The sequence below is a fragment of the Cicer arietinum genome, chromosome 1 (assembly GCF_000331145.2).
Source record: "Cicer arietinum cultivar CDC Frontier isolate Library 1 chromosome 1, Cicar.CDCFrontier_v2.0, whole genome shotgun sequence".
In the NCBI taxonomy this organism is placed as follows: domain Eukaryota; kingdom Viridiplantae; phylum Streptophyta; class Magnoliopsida; order Fabales; family Fabaceae; genus Cicer; species Cicer arietinum.
This window is the reverse complement of record NC_021160.2, coordinates 17953868-17968753: the sequence shown is the minus strand read 5'-3', so window position 1 is coordinate 17968753 and position 14886 is coordinate 17953868. Positions and strand designations below refer to the sequence as shown.

The 14886-nt window shown below is 29.1% G+C and overlaps 1 protein-coding gene across 4 annotated transcripts; it reads left to right on the top strand.

Annotated features, from left to right (window-relative positions):
- The first annotated feature begins 4317 nt into the window (after window positions 1-4317).
- Window positions 4318-13554, top strand: LOC101509229 (sucrose synthase-like). Of its 4 annotated transcripts, none has more exons than XM_012719014.3 (14): window positions 4318-4470; window positions 7778-7894; window positions 8263-8389; window positions 8713-8864; window positions 8973-9165; window positions 9386-9721; window positions 9978-10073; window positions 10171-10344; window positions 10443-10559; window positions 10659-10825; window positions 11000-11224; window positions 11628-12191; window positions 12693-12831; window positions 13253-13554. In XM_012719014.3, the coding sequence occupies exons 2-14, from the start codon at window positions 7797-7799 to the stop codon at window positions 13283-13285; spliced, it is 2421 nt and encodes an 806-aa protein (XP_012574468.1). In that variant the 5' UTR covers window positions 4318-4470; window positions 7778-7796; the 3' UTR covers window positions 13286-13554. The 4 variants fall into 4 exon arrangements, with proteins under 4 accessions (XP_012574468.1, XP_073226711.1, XP_073226710.1 ...); XM_073370610.1 differs by having other exon boundaries at window positions 4329-4470; window positions 7785-7894; XM_073370609.1 differs by lacking the exon at window positions 4318-4470 and adding an exon at window positions 6884-7039.
- Window positions 13555-14886: the final 1332 nt, after the last annotated feature.

The window sequence follows — 14886 nt, the reverse complement described above, 5'->3', positions numbered from 1 at the left end:
TATATATATATATATATTCAACTATGTATTTTCATCTTTTAAGATAAATTAATGATTTAAATGTTCTTTTAATCTTGTATTTTTTATTTTGTGTTTTCATGTAGTGTAATTCAGTGCATTTTTGCTTTGGGTTTACTCATTTTGTTTATTCTTTCTTGTTTTTCAATGAAGATTTCAACTTTCAAAAGAAAGGTTGTATTTTCTTTTCTCATTTGATCTTATGCATTAAAATAAGGCTTTGACTTGATGTTGAGATGATAAGAACAAAACAAGCAAATTTATATGAACTAATAAGAAAATTGATGAAGAGTAGGACATACACTTGTCTTTGGTTATTGATTATATCATACGCCAATAACTTTTTCATCATTGTTTGAGTAAGTGTAAATTTGGTTATGAAAATCACTTCACACGCACATGCTTTAGGTTATAAGGTTTTTAAATTAGGTTAGGAAAACGAAATTATGGAAGAAGAAATTTACAAAAGAATGAGCAAAGAAGAAATTAGGGGATTTTATTGGTGAGTATGCAATAACCTATATAAATATTGTAAGGTCACATCATTATCTTATTGTGAGTATGCAATAATCTATATAAACATTGTATGGTCACATTATTAAAGACAATTAATTAAGAAGATAATATTTTTATTTAATTGATTAGTTTCTCTCTTATTTTTTCCTTTGTTAAGCTAGAACCCTAGCTTTAACTTTTGTAGTATCGGTAGGAAAAGTTTCTATCAATTGATGTTCTCATGTTCTGTATAAATAGCTCGACTAATGAGTTAAATGAGTTGTAAGAAGTGAAGTAGCAATGTCAATTTATAAGGAAGGGGTTTGAATTGTAAATTCATCTATTTAAAGTTTCATGTTAAAATCTTTAGAAAATAACTCAAGAATGATTTTGGTTATAAAAACAGATAACGTTTTTGGTTCTGAAAAACAGAAAATGAAGAACGTTATTGGTTAATTAAACTCACAGTTTTAGTTTATCTATTTAACTTTGTAATCAAATGACTGAAAGTAAATAGAGAGAAAGAAGAGATACCACACAAAGATATATCATGGTTCACTTAACTCGGGCTACGTCCAGTACTTACAATTGTGACATTTTTCACTAAGTGTTCAAATATAGAACGTTCTTGGTTTTTCACAATTTTTGTTACAATCAATCTTGATATGTAACAACAATTCCTTTCCACTCAAAAAAGATTTAATCAAGTCACCTATCAATCTTGAGAGGATTTACCATAAAAGAATTTTTACAACAATACTCAAACTATAAACAACCCCTTATAGTTTTGAGTTTACACACTAATGATTTAAAGAGATTGGTTGAATCTGATTATGCTCAACTCGTGTTTGATAATAGATTTTTTATGAAAGAACTCAGTAATACAATCTAGATATATGAAGATGATTTCAGAACTGATTCTTTTGCAAATGTGAAACTTTCAAGTATATAAGTGTATGTGATTGATGGATTTTTTTTAACACTTGAAGTCCTGGATTTTCCTTGAGTTTGGGGTTCCTTTTATAGGCTTTAGGATGTTTAATGACAGTCAAAAAAAGCCATTGGAAGTGCTCTGTCAGTCTTGACCAAATACCAGATTTTATGATTAAAAAATGTTCAAGTCTTTGAACACTTTAAAGTTCTGTTTGACTGGTCTGAAATTCTTCATTTTTGGACAACTATGATCTTGTTTAATGATCCTTTAATCTTTAGATATATGATTGATGAGATTAGTTCAATATAGTACTTTGCTTCGCACAAAACAGGCTGAAGAATGATAATATAAGGCTGGAGAAAGATGTAACAAAGCAAGAGAATGATGTTCAGTAATCTGGAGAATGTTCGTATCATTCTGTACTGATGTCATCATACTTGGAGAATGATTGTTGATCCTTCTGGAGATAGTTGCTAATCATTCTGGAGAAAGATGTTTGCTGCTGAAGATCATGTGTAACATGTTGGAGAATGTTTATCAGTCTGGAGGCTGATGTTACACTACTGGAGAGTGATCATTTGACACTTTTGCTTTTAGTTGTGCTTTTTATACTTTGATCCTTTTGAATGATTCTTTTGCCCATATGAGAGCTGTACATTCCTAGTATATGAACTGGAAATCCATTCGCGATTTGTAAGAGCTTTCCTTGCGTTAAAAATTGATGATATCTTGCTTGCTGAAAGTGACAGGAACGAAGAGAACGTTCTTGGTTTTGCAGATTATGTCAAGAACGTTCTTAATTCAATTTTGTTCTTTTTTAGCTCTTTCTTTGAATTAATTTCTCTTGCATTTGCTTTGTACCTAACTTGGATTATTATACTAAAAAACACATGTTAAATTAACACATAATTTATAATCATAATTAGAGTCCTTAATTAACTTATTATTTGTTTACATCAAAATATTAATTTGAGTTTTGCCTCAATAAGAAGGAGGTGTCAGGTTCAAACTCAAAAAAACATACTTAACTACTAATTTACTAACATTTGCATCAATATTCCAACTCTGTCACCTAATCCATACAGATCATATGCATCTTGTTCTAATCTATATTGTCGTGGATAGGCATGGCAACGAGGCGGTGTAGGAGCAGATTTTGCCGCCCCCACTCCCGCTCCTGATTAGTCGGGAAAAATCCACCCCCATCTCTGTTTCTTTTTTGGGTCTCTCCGTACTCACACCTATTCATATATATATAAAATGATAAATTAAAAATTATATTTATTATAATTAATATATTATATAATAAAATTAAAAAATATTAAAATCATATTTTCTATAGAGAGGAAATATAATTTTTTATATTTAAAAAGTATTAAATATATACATGTATATAAAAATTTAAAAATGGTAATAATATTACTAGGGATATGGTTCGGAGATTGGTGCGGGGTGAAAATCCGCACTTGTACCCTCATTCAATGAAAGTGGATTTTTCACACTTAAATTGGGATGAGTTTAGATGAGTTTGCAAATTAGTTGTTACATGTCTCAGAAAATCTAAGACTAAGTTGTTACAAGTCTCAGAAAAATTTACAAATGATTTCAGATATTTAAACAAAATCTTTCAGCAGTCTCTCAAAACATTATTTCAAGAATTTTTTCAGTTATCTAACACATTGAAAGAACATTTATAAGATGATTTTAAGAACCTACACTCAAGAGATATAATTCATTCTTTAACGTAATCGTATGAAGTAAAATAAAAAAGTCATTAATTTAGAGCTATTAATGTCAACAACAATACAATATATTGTATCAAAATTTGATTACATAAAAATGTATAGATTTGATTTAGTTAATAATATAAGGGTAGATAATATTTTTTTAAAAATGTATTTGATTCAAATTATAAAAGAAGAGGAGAAATTTGCAAAATCGCTTCTAATTTTTATTTTCCCTTCTTTTTAGGATGTAGGAGAAATGTTCAATATAACTAAAAAATCATATAAAATTTATATCTTCTCCCCTAAGCTAAATACAAAACAATTAAAATTTATTTTATCTTCCCTCACTGTTGAACTAAATATGTCCCTATTTTCCTTCATTCCTCTCCCCTCTATTGAAATTCCTCCCCTTCCATATGTTGAACCAAAAAGATCATTAATTATACTATTAAGGAACATGAACTTTTATTTTAATGACCCTTCATTTTACATATTCTATAAAAAGTTACTTAAATAGATACATAATTATAAAGATAATATTATCCAATAAAATATTATCCAATAAAATATTCTAAATTATATAATTTTATAAAAAAATATTAAATATGATAAAATGATTAATTAAGATTTAAATATAAAATCTTTAATTTTTTTACGTGGAATGCTGTTAGCTGAAGTGGATACTATTTTAACTAGTAGTATAAAATAATTCCACGAATGGGTTCAAGCATCAACAATAAGTCAAAGACAACAAGGCACCATAAAAAATACTAAGGCTTATTAAACAAATTGCTTTGTATAATACAGTATCAATTTAATTGTCAACTACGAGGAGAACACATCATGTATCAAATTAAATACTACTAAACTTCTAGATTTGGGTCCAAAGTGGATGAATTAATTAGTTAAAAAATGAAAGTAGATAGAAGAACTAGCAGCATTAATAGTGAAAAGTGGTTTTGTGAAAACAACAAAGAAACCACAGAAATTAAGTTTGGCTGTAATCATCATAATAACATGTACCAAAAAAATAATAAAATTAATTAATAAAAACAATGGACAACACTTTCATGGAAACAGGGGCAATTAAAATGTGAAATTCTCTTTTTTCCTCATTTCACTATAAAAAGGGCATTCCAAATACATCTTTCTTCACACATTCAATCCTCCATTTCATTCATTTCTTTGTAGCATTCTTAATTTGCGTTTTGTTTGCTTCATTGCACTTAGTGTTGTTGTTCCTCTTTTCAATTTGCTTTATTCCATATCATTCAGTGTTGCTATTACAAATACAAGGTATGTTACTTGTAATTTTTTTTTTAAGTTAACTTGTAACTTACACTTTACTACTAAAATTTTCTTTTTAGTTACTTAAGCGTGTCAAAGGTTTCAAATCGTGCTTGCAATGTGATATCTAATATAAGTAGAGAGAAAATTGTAATCAAGTACGACTAATTTAATATTATTTGAATTGAAGTACTCCATGTATTTTGTGTTATTTAAATTTTGCTTATAAAAATTGCAAATTAATGTTATTTTAATTGTGGTTGCATTGCAATGACATCAAATATTTAGATGTGGCAGTTTTGACTTAAAGTCTTGAGCATCTCTCTTGAAAAAGGAAAATATTTCTTCAAATATTTGCATTTGAAATATATATCTACCTCACTCTACATATCTAATATTGATTACTCTTAATTATTTTATGAATGCAATTTTTTAAATATATGACCTCCTACGTAGTACTAGTACTATGTTATGTTAATTGAAGGGGCCAAGGTCATTAATTAATACTTAAACAATTATAGTTAAGTAAATTGCTATCCTTTAAATATTTGAGATCTGGTTATGCGAAAAAACGAGATTTAATATTTTTAATTATTAAATTATTTATCTTTCCCTCTCTCATAAATAGAGAGTAAGACATGCTTTATGGAGTGTAGTTGGCTGTAAGAAACGGTGCAACACCAAAAAGGTTTTTAGCGTGTGATTAACACCAAGATTTAGATGCACCCACAAAATAATATCTCTTCACCGAAAAAATCAGAAGAAAACAAAAAGGAAAGAAAGAGGATAACTAAAAAATGTCACCAACATTCCAAGAATAAGGTCAACTTTATCAATATATATCCGAAATCAATTCAAAACATATATTCTAGAGTAAAATCTAATTTTGGCCTCCCTATTTTATTAAATCTATACTATAATTAAGAAAAAAAATGTCAATAAATAATTTTAAATTAAATAATATTACTTAATTTTTTTTCTTTAAAAGTTTCTAAAATAAAAAAGCTTATTTTCTTAAAATTTCTATTTGTTCAGAAAATTTAGAAAAATAAATAAAATTTTAATAAAGTGGTTTATTTAATTAATTTATTTTTATTTAAAAAATTATTAAAGTGATATTATTTAATAAGAAGAAAACTAAATATCAAAATTTTGAAAATTGTAGGATCAAAATTATAAAAAAAATTAGAGAAAAAAATTATAAATTTGATAAAATAAGAGATTAAAACTGTATTTTAATTTATATTCTATTTAATCTTTAAATTGATGTTCAAATCATCTACTACTGCATTATGATTTAGCAAATATGAAAATCATAATAATTAGAAAAAGAAAATTTATCTCTATAAATTATTAATTGATTTATTTCCTCCATTATTAATTATAAGCACCTATTAAAAAAAAATTGTGTTAAGAAATTTTTATATGTAGGCCATTATTGCATGACACTGTAAATGCAGAAAATCCAATTTTCATTGTACAGTCAAAATTGAAATATTTTATTCAACATACAGATATCATTTAAATATCATATACAAATGTCATATCATCAATATAAGAGACCACAATTTAATTTTAAAAATAAATTGACTAAAAATTTTATAATCAAAATAAGATCGAGGAACAACATTAGCCTAATAAATAATTCTGTCTTGACCATCAAGAAATGTATTGCTTGAACTTAACGGTAATATAGTAGTTATTATTACTGCATGCATTAATTACATCTTTATGTCATCCTACTCCAAAAAAAGAATCCTGTTTAATTAGGCAGGTTTCATTTATTCGATTTTGATTCAAAAGTGGTCCACCATATATTTTTTTGACAAAAGTGGTCCACCACATATATTTGCACTCAATTTAAAAAAAAAAAGTTTAATTGGTGTAAAAAAAAATATAAATAATAATTATTTATAAATATGATTTTAGTGATAATTATAATAAAAATTATATATTTTAATAATTTTACAATTATGATCGATTGATAATGTAAATTTTATATACTTATTCCGATCATTATTATATATAAAAACATTTTAAATTTTAGTTATTATTATAAACAGAAATTAACTATATTTTAAAATATTTAATGTTAGTATATCTTTCATTTATCTCAAAACTAGTTAAAGTATAATTTATAATGTATCTTTTATTTAATTAAAAAATATTTAATACATATAATATAACATTTAATATTAAAAAATAATTCAATAAAAATAATTTAATATTTAATTAAAAATAAAAAAATGAATGACTCTTAACTAACATTTAATAATTGTAAAAATAGTATTTTTGGGTTTATAATAATAGTAACCAGAGATTGATAAATAGTTGAAGCAGCAAGGTACGTGTAGAATATAACTAATAAAGTTGCATTTACAAAATCCTCCTTTGCAGAGAGAGAATGTGTTTGTCCTTTGTTGAATTTTTTGCCTTTTTTATTTCATACGTTTCTCTGTTATGTTTCGCGCTCCAATGTCTATAAATTAACACATCCACTACTTCTTTTTTCCATTCATTCATTTCTCTTCCTTCTTCCCCCTCATTTTTTGCATTCACTCTATTTCTATTGCTTAAGGTAATCTTTCACTTTCTCTTTTCTTTACTATATTGTTCTGTTTTAACATTAGCTTCTACTCTCAAAGATCTAACTTAACTGTACGATCATTGTACAGAAATCACTTGATCCGTGGTTCCTATTAGCTCTGTTTTTTTAAGTGTTTTTTTTTTTTGTCTCATTTTTTGGGATTATGGTTATGTTGTTCTGTCTCTGTGCTATTTTCTTGTGGGATTTTAAATAAATTAAATAAATAAAGAAACATAGAAAAGTTGTCTGCATTAGTATCTTTGCTAGACTTGAACTAAGATTTTCTTTGTTTGTTTCTTAATTTTTTATTGTTGTTGTTATTTTTTGATGGATACTAAAGTGGACTTTTATATTTTAATTTTTAAAATTGAAGTTCAATTTTTGGCTTGTTCTTGGTGTTCTAAATTTCTAATTAATAATGTTATTAGTAAGAGAAAATTGATTGTGCTTCAATTAAAAAATTGCATCTTGGAATTCTTTTCATGCAGTGTAAGGAAGAGAAATTTTGGTTAAATTAAGGTGTATGATTTTTAATTAATATTATTAGTGTTTTGAATAGTTGGTTGGTGAGGGTTGATTTGTCTTCAAATCCAATCCAAATTAGTCATCTAGAATTCTTTTTTTCAACATTGCTTTTTTTTTTTTTGGTGATTATTATTCTTATTCTTTTTTTATGTATGGTAGCTTATATTTCTTTTTTTTGTGCTGCTTTTTATGTTATTGTTGAAGTTTTAAGGTTTTGAAGCAAATGGGTAGTGATCGTCTTACCCGCTCTCACTCTATCCGTCAGAGGTTTGATGAAATTCTCACTGGTCACAGGAATGAAATTTTGGCCCTTCTATCAAGGTATTTTGCTTAAATTATATATATATATATATATATATATATATATATATATATTTTTTTTTTTAATAATTTTTTTGTTCTTGATTACTAATTTTGTTGTAAGGATTTAAAATAACATTCAAAATCTTATATGGTGTTAAAAGGATTGAAGCAAAGGGAAAGGGAATCCTGCAACACCTGATGAAATTCTCACTGGTCACAGGAATGAAATTTTGGCCCTTCTCTCAAGGTATTTTGCTTAAATTATATATATATATATATATATATATATATATATATTTTTTTTTTTAATAATTTTTTTGTTCTTGATTACTAATTTTGTTGTAAGGATTTAAAATAACATTCAAAATCTTATATGGTGTTAAAAGGATTGAAGCAAAGGGAAAGGGAATCCTGCAACACCATCAAGTCATTGCCGAGTTTGAAGAAATTCCTGAGGAGAATAGGCAAAAACTAGTTAATGGAGCCTTTGGAGAAGTTTTGAGATCTACCCAGGTAACTCATTTATGTTTAATATCTATGAAACACCAACAAAGACACTGATACCTGACACAATACATAAAGATAGATACTGATAATAGTTTAAAAAATTAGGATTCTTTATCATCAATGAAATATCAACACACAGAGACACGTAGATACTGATGATATTTAACAAAAATTGAAGTTATTGAATGTAACCATTGTTGATGTTGGACACAGACACTAGATACACCTTCCATCTATGGTGTTGGTCATACTTAGTTTATTTGTGTGTTATATTAAAACTATAAATGGTGGGGTTTGTTAAAGTTTTTTGTTTTGTTTGTGTTGTGTAGGAAGCCATAGTGTTGCCACCATTTGTTGCTCTTGCTGTTCGTCCAAGGCCTGGTGTTTGGGAGTATCTGAGAGTCGATGTACACGGCCTTGTTGTTGATGAGCTGAGCGCTGCTGAGTATCTCAAGTTCAAGGAGGAACTTGTTGAAGGAAGGTAAAGGTTTTGGAGATTCCATTGCTCTTGATTCTTGCATACAATGAAAAGGGTCTTTTAGTAAGGTTATCAGTACAATTTAACATGTTCTGTTCACTCTTAATGCAGTTCTAACGGCAACTTTGTGCTTGAGTTGGACTTTGAACCATTCAACGCCTCTTTTCCGCGACCAACCTTGAACAAGTCGATTGGAAATGGTGTGGAGTTCCTTAATCGCCATCTTTCTGCTAAGCTTTTCCATGGCAAAGAGAGCTTGCAGCCACTGCTGGAATTCCTCAGGCTTCACAACTATAATGGAAAGGTATTTTGACATATTTTTATTGCTACATATTTATACATTTTGCAAACCATGGGTGAAAATCGAATCTTGAGTTTGAATTTAAATAGTTATGTAGTTTTTCTATTTATCAAAGATGGTAAATGATATGCATTGTTGATCATTCCTTTACAATTGGTCTTGGTAATGGTTTTGTTTGTTTGTTTGTTTTGATTTTACTGAGGTAAGGTTTTGCTTATTGCAGACTATGATGGTGAATGACAGAATTCAAAATCTGAATTCTCTTCAACATGTTTTGATAAAAGCAGAAGAGTATCTGAGCACAATTGCTCCGGAAACATCCTACTCGGAATTTGAACACAAGTTCCAGGAGATTGGTTTGGAGAGAGGGTGGGGAGACACCGCTGAGCGCGTCCTTGAAATGATCCAGCTTCTATTGGATCTTCTTGAGGCACCCGATCCTTGCACCCTTGAGACATTCCTTGGAAGAATCCCTATGGTCTTTAATGTTGTCATCCTTTCTCCACATGGTTACTTTGCCCAAGATAATGTTTTAGGATACCCTGATACTGGTGGACAGGTTAGTTGATATAACATTCAACATTCACATTTTTGACATGTGGTGCAAATTGCGATTGCGACATGGAGGTTTTGGAAGCCTCTGCAACCTCATATTGCGGTTATATAGACCACATTTATCTGTAGTTTTTTCTTCATAATATTAACGATCACAATATAACTGCAATTGCGACTGCAATTTCAAAATATTTGTACTACTTCATACTAGTTTAGCTTTCGAAGTTGAGTGACACGTTCTTATTGATTATCCAATATAGGTTGTTTACATCTTGGACCAAGTTCGCGCCTTGGAGAATGAGATGCTCAAGCGTATAAAGCAACAAGGCTTGGATATCACCCCTCGCATTCTCATCGTATGTTCTAGCGTACTTATGAAGATTTAGCATAGTTATGTATAGTTTATAAATGTTTCTCTAACTAAGTTAAGAATGTGTTTTCTGTTAAATGCAGATCACTCGTCTTCTCCCTGATGCAGTGGGAACTACCTGCGGCCAACGTCTTGAGAAAGTTTATGATACCGAACATTGCCACATTCTTCGAGTTCCCTTTAGAACAGAGAAGGGAATTGTTCGCAAATGGATCTCGAGATTTGAAGTCTGGCCTTACCTAGAGACTTTCACCGAGGTGAAACTTTCATTCATAAATTGGAAAAAGTTCAAGCATTTTAACATTTTCACTTGAATGTGACTTCATTGTGAGATGAAACTATTTATTGTCATTAGGATGTTGCCAATGAACTTGCTAAAGAGTTGCAAGGAAAGCCTGATCTTATCGTCGGAAACTACAGTGATGGAAACATTGTTGCATCTTTGTTAGCACATAAATTAGGTGTAACTCAGGTTTGTCTACACACTTTGGTTTCAAATTTTAGTTACCATTTTTTTACTATACTTTGAAAAATATCTTGAAGTCTACCTTCATTTTGACACATATTGTAGTGTACTATTGCTCATGCACTTGAGAAGACCAAGTATCCAGAATCTGACATTTACTGGAAAAAGTTTGATGACAAATATCACTTCTCATGCCAATTTACTGCTGATCTTTTTGCAATGAACCACACAGATTTTATTATCACTAGTACCTTCCAAGAGATCGCTGGAAGGTAAACAATTAGTATATCCTTTTATTGATTTGTTATATTCATTTGTTGATGTTTCTGATAGATTCATTATTAAAACAAAAAATCAATGTTAACATCATTATGTTTTGTTTCGAATGCATTTTTAATGTTTATTGATTATCTTATTGAAACTCTCACGTCTTTGTATTCTTGCAGCAAGGATACTGTTGGACAATATGAGAGTCACACTGCCTTCACCCTTCCAGGACTTTACCGAGTGGTTCACGGTATCGATGTTTTCGATCCAAAGTTTAACATTGTCTCTCCCGGAGCTGATATGAGCATTTACTTCCCTTATACTGAAACCGAGCGTAGGTTGACATCATTCCACCCTGAGATTGAAGAACTTCTTTATAGCTCAGTGGAGAATGAGGAACACATGTAAGTATTCCTTTCCCTCCTTTCTTAAATTCTACAATAAACCTATAATGAATCTCATTATTGCACGACCTTTATTGTAAACGAATAACCAATTTTATCGTTGAAATTTGCATACTACAATTTAATTCCTAACGGTAATAAAACTTCGAAATGATCTTTAAATTTGGAAATCCGTGATCACATTATTTCTTTCGAGTCATTCAATATCTATGAAATTGTTACGGGGTACTAATGTGATCAACATTTCCAAATTCACGGATCATTTTAGAATTTCATTATTTTCAGAGTCTGATACCTACAATTTCAAAGACTAAATTGACGATTTATTTACTCTTAAATAGTACTAGTTTCCACTTTTTAATTTGACATAACCTTTCTCCTATCTAACGGCCCTTCATGACAGATGTGTATTGAAGGACCGCAGCAAGCCAATTATCTTCACCATGGCAAGGTTGGACCGAGTGAAGAACATTACAGGACTTGTAGAATGGTACGGTAAGAACGCTCGCCTAAGGGAGTTAGTAAACCTTGTTGTTGTTGCCGGAGACAGGAGGAAGGAGTCCAAAGATCTAGAAGAAAAAGCTGAGATGAAGAAAATGTATGGCCTAATCGAGACCTACAAACTAAACGGCCAATTCAGATGGATTTCCTCACAGATGAACCGAATTCGGAACGGAGAGCTCTACCGTGTCATTTGTGACACAAAGGGTGCTTTTGTGCAGCCTGCAATTTATGAAGCTTTTGGTTTGACTGTTGTTGAGGCTATGACTTGTGGATTGCCCACATTTGCTACTTGTAATGGTGGTCCTGCTGAGATAATTGTGCATGGAAAATCTGGTTACCATATTGATCCTTACCATGGCGACCTTGCCGCTGAGACTCTCGTTGAGTTCTTTGAGAAGAGCAAGGCTGATCCATCTTATTGGGACAAAATCTCTCATGGAGGTCTCAAACGTATTCATGAGAAGTAAGTCAATGCACTCGACATTAATCTCTCTTTCTTATCTAATATAGTAAGGATTTAATTTGTATGATCTCTCAGCGTAAAAATATTTTACATATGCATCTATTTATATTTCATCATATAGATACTTGTGTAGATATATTAAGAATATGCATAGTATGATTTGGTTGGATACATATAAAAAAGTTTGATAGTGTGAATGCACTAAAAAATTTCTCATATAGTAATTCACCAAAACCACTGTCCCCTCACACAACAATAGTTTCACTTTGTTACCAAACGTTGTAGAGACATGAAAGTTTTTAATGTTGCAATACAGATCACAGTCTCATATTATGTTTAAAACTATGATCACATTCACATTAAAAATGTCACAATAGTCTCTCTTTGTTAAAATTTCAATAGAGCATCATCATGAATTACACTGCAAAGCTGCATAAGGTATTTATGAGTTATGATTGTGTTTAAATTTCTTTTGTTCTTTTATTTGCCTTTGTTCCATAGGTACACATGGCAGATTTACTCTGACAGGCTTCTGACTCTGACTGGTGTGTATGGGTTTTGGAAGCATGTGACAAACCTTGATCGCCGTGAGAGCAAACGCTACCTTGAGATGTTCTATGCACTCAAGTACAACAAATTGGTATATAATATCTTCTCTCAATACATTCTTCAATGCTTTCATTTTTTATATTCGAGCATAACAGATATGTTAGCTGATAGCAGATGATTATAAAGGATAACCCGATGAATTAATTCATAAAAATGAATTGATGTAAAAAATATTTTTAATTAACGTTTAAATTTTTTAAGTAACAATAATAAATAACTTAAGTAAAAACGAGACATAAATGATACACTATAAACTTAAATGCTACTTGAAGTAACATATGAAATAATTATAAATTCAAATGCTAGTTGAAGTAACATTTCTTTTATTTGAATTCCCTTTACAAGAGGTAAAAAGTGTTAGAAAACAAAAGGGAATTTTTCTTCCTTGTGCCTACTTTGAATGTGATTCCTCAATTACTACTAATTTATTATATCATTTTTGTATTTTTTAGGCTGAAGCTGTGCCTCTTGCTGTTGAAGAGTAAAATCAATGGAGAAAATTGAGAAGATTGCGGAACCTTTTATTATTTGGAGTCTTATGGAGCTTTTCTAAATAAATAAATAATACCATTAATTGATATTGTGATAAGATTTTGGATTGAAAAAACGAAGTGTCGTTCTTTTCTAAATTGTTAGTAGTTTAGGATGAAAGTTGAATTGTCCTTTTCTTTTTGCATTTTTGGATCTGATTGGAAATCTTCAAATTTGGGTGTTTACCCCATAAATTCAATTTCATGATGTGCCTTCAATTCAATTTGGGTGTTTATTTTGTCAACATTTATTATACACATATTTTCTATTATGTTATCTTTTAAAACACAAATAAATAATTAAACACTCTCTTTTACCTCAAATATATAACTTTAAAAGTTAATAAAAATAAATGTATTAATTTAAACTAAATTTTAAATCAAATACATATATTTTTGTTAACTCAAAATTATTTATATTTAATATTAAAGGAAGTACTAATCTAGATCGGATTGATCAATGAATTTTGATTGGTCCTACCTTTTGGAGAAAATGAGAATATAAATAAAATGAAGAGTCAACCATTTGAGCTGAATTAATTAACCCGGCTTCAATTAGTTTTTTTCCTTGAAATCTAACACATAATTGAATTACAAATCAAAGATTCAAGATGATAGATATAAAAAACATGAAGATTAAGTCAATAATTTGCAATGAAATCAATTACATTCGATTATCTTTAAATAAAACTTTGACAGATTCAATTAGTTATTTAATTTAATAGAAACTATAAAAAAATTGCAAAATAAAAGAAATTATGACAAAAAAGAAGTGTGCTGGCCATGGATGTTACACGTCACGTCTATGCTACAATTTGAATTGTTTAGGCCATTGAGTCTCCACGCAACTTGTCCCCGTAGAGTACACTTTTCTAAGGAACCTGGTACAAACAATTCTGGTTGGAAACAAAGCCACCTTACACTACATTACATAAATAAATATTTCAGAAGTTAGGTCAAATAAAGCTTACGTTGAATTGCCACTTCTCATTTTAGCTGGCTTCTTTCTTATTAGAGACACATTTGGTGGGAGAAGCATCTTTTTGTGCTCTACCATATTGGGTCTATCCTAACTTGTGGATAACAAAAATAATATTTTAACAAAATACTTTATGAAATAAATAAATAAGAATAAATACACATTTTAATCTCTGAAAAATAAATCACTGTTGCCAGTCATATCCATGTATTATTCAATTACATTTAATTAAGATATTTACTTGAATGTTTACTTAAATAATAAATTAAGTTTACATAGAATATAATATATGAATTGAGCACATTTAACTTATTTAAATGTAATTGAAAGATAAAAAGAAGTGTAATTAACAAAAGTAAAAAAATATAACACCTAATTAATTAATTTTTTTTAAAGTTTAAAATAGTACCTTTTTAAAGTTATTAATTTAGGAAGTGTTGACTCTAAAAATACATGAAAATATGGAGTTTTGACCGTCAAAGTAGGAATGATCAAAACATGAGATAGTATGTGGTTATTATTTAAAAAAATTGAATACTATCACATAAAATTCTTGTATTTTTTTGTAAATATTTCA

What these genes read in the sequence shown, in the direction of transcription:
- LOC101509229 (XM_012719014.3), top strand. Translation starts at nt 7,797, where the DNA reads ATGGGTAGTGATCGTCTTACCCGCTCTCACTCTATCCGTCAGAGGTTT. An exon ending in TCACCCCTCGCATTCTCATC is followed by an intron (nt 10,074 to 10,170) that starts GTATGTTCTAGC and finishes TGTTAAATGCAG; the next exon opens with ATCACTCGTCTTCTCCCTGA. An exon ending in CACTCAAGTACAACAAATTG is followed by an intron (nt 12,832 to 13,252) that starts GTATATAATATC and finishes TGTATTTTTTAG; the next exon opens with GCTGAAGCTGTGCCTCTTGC.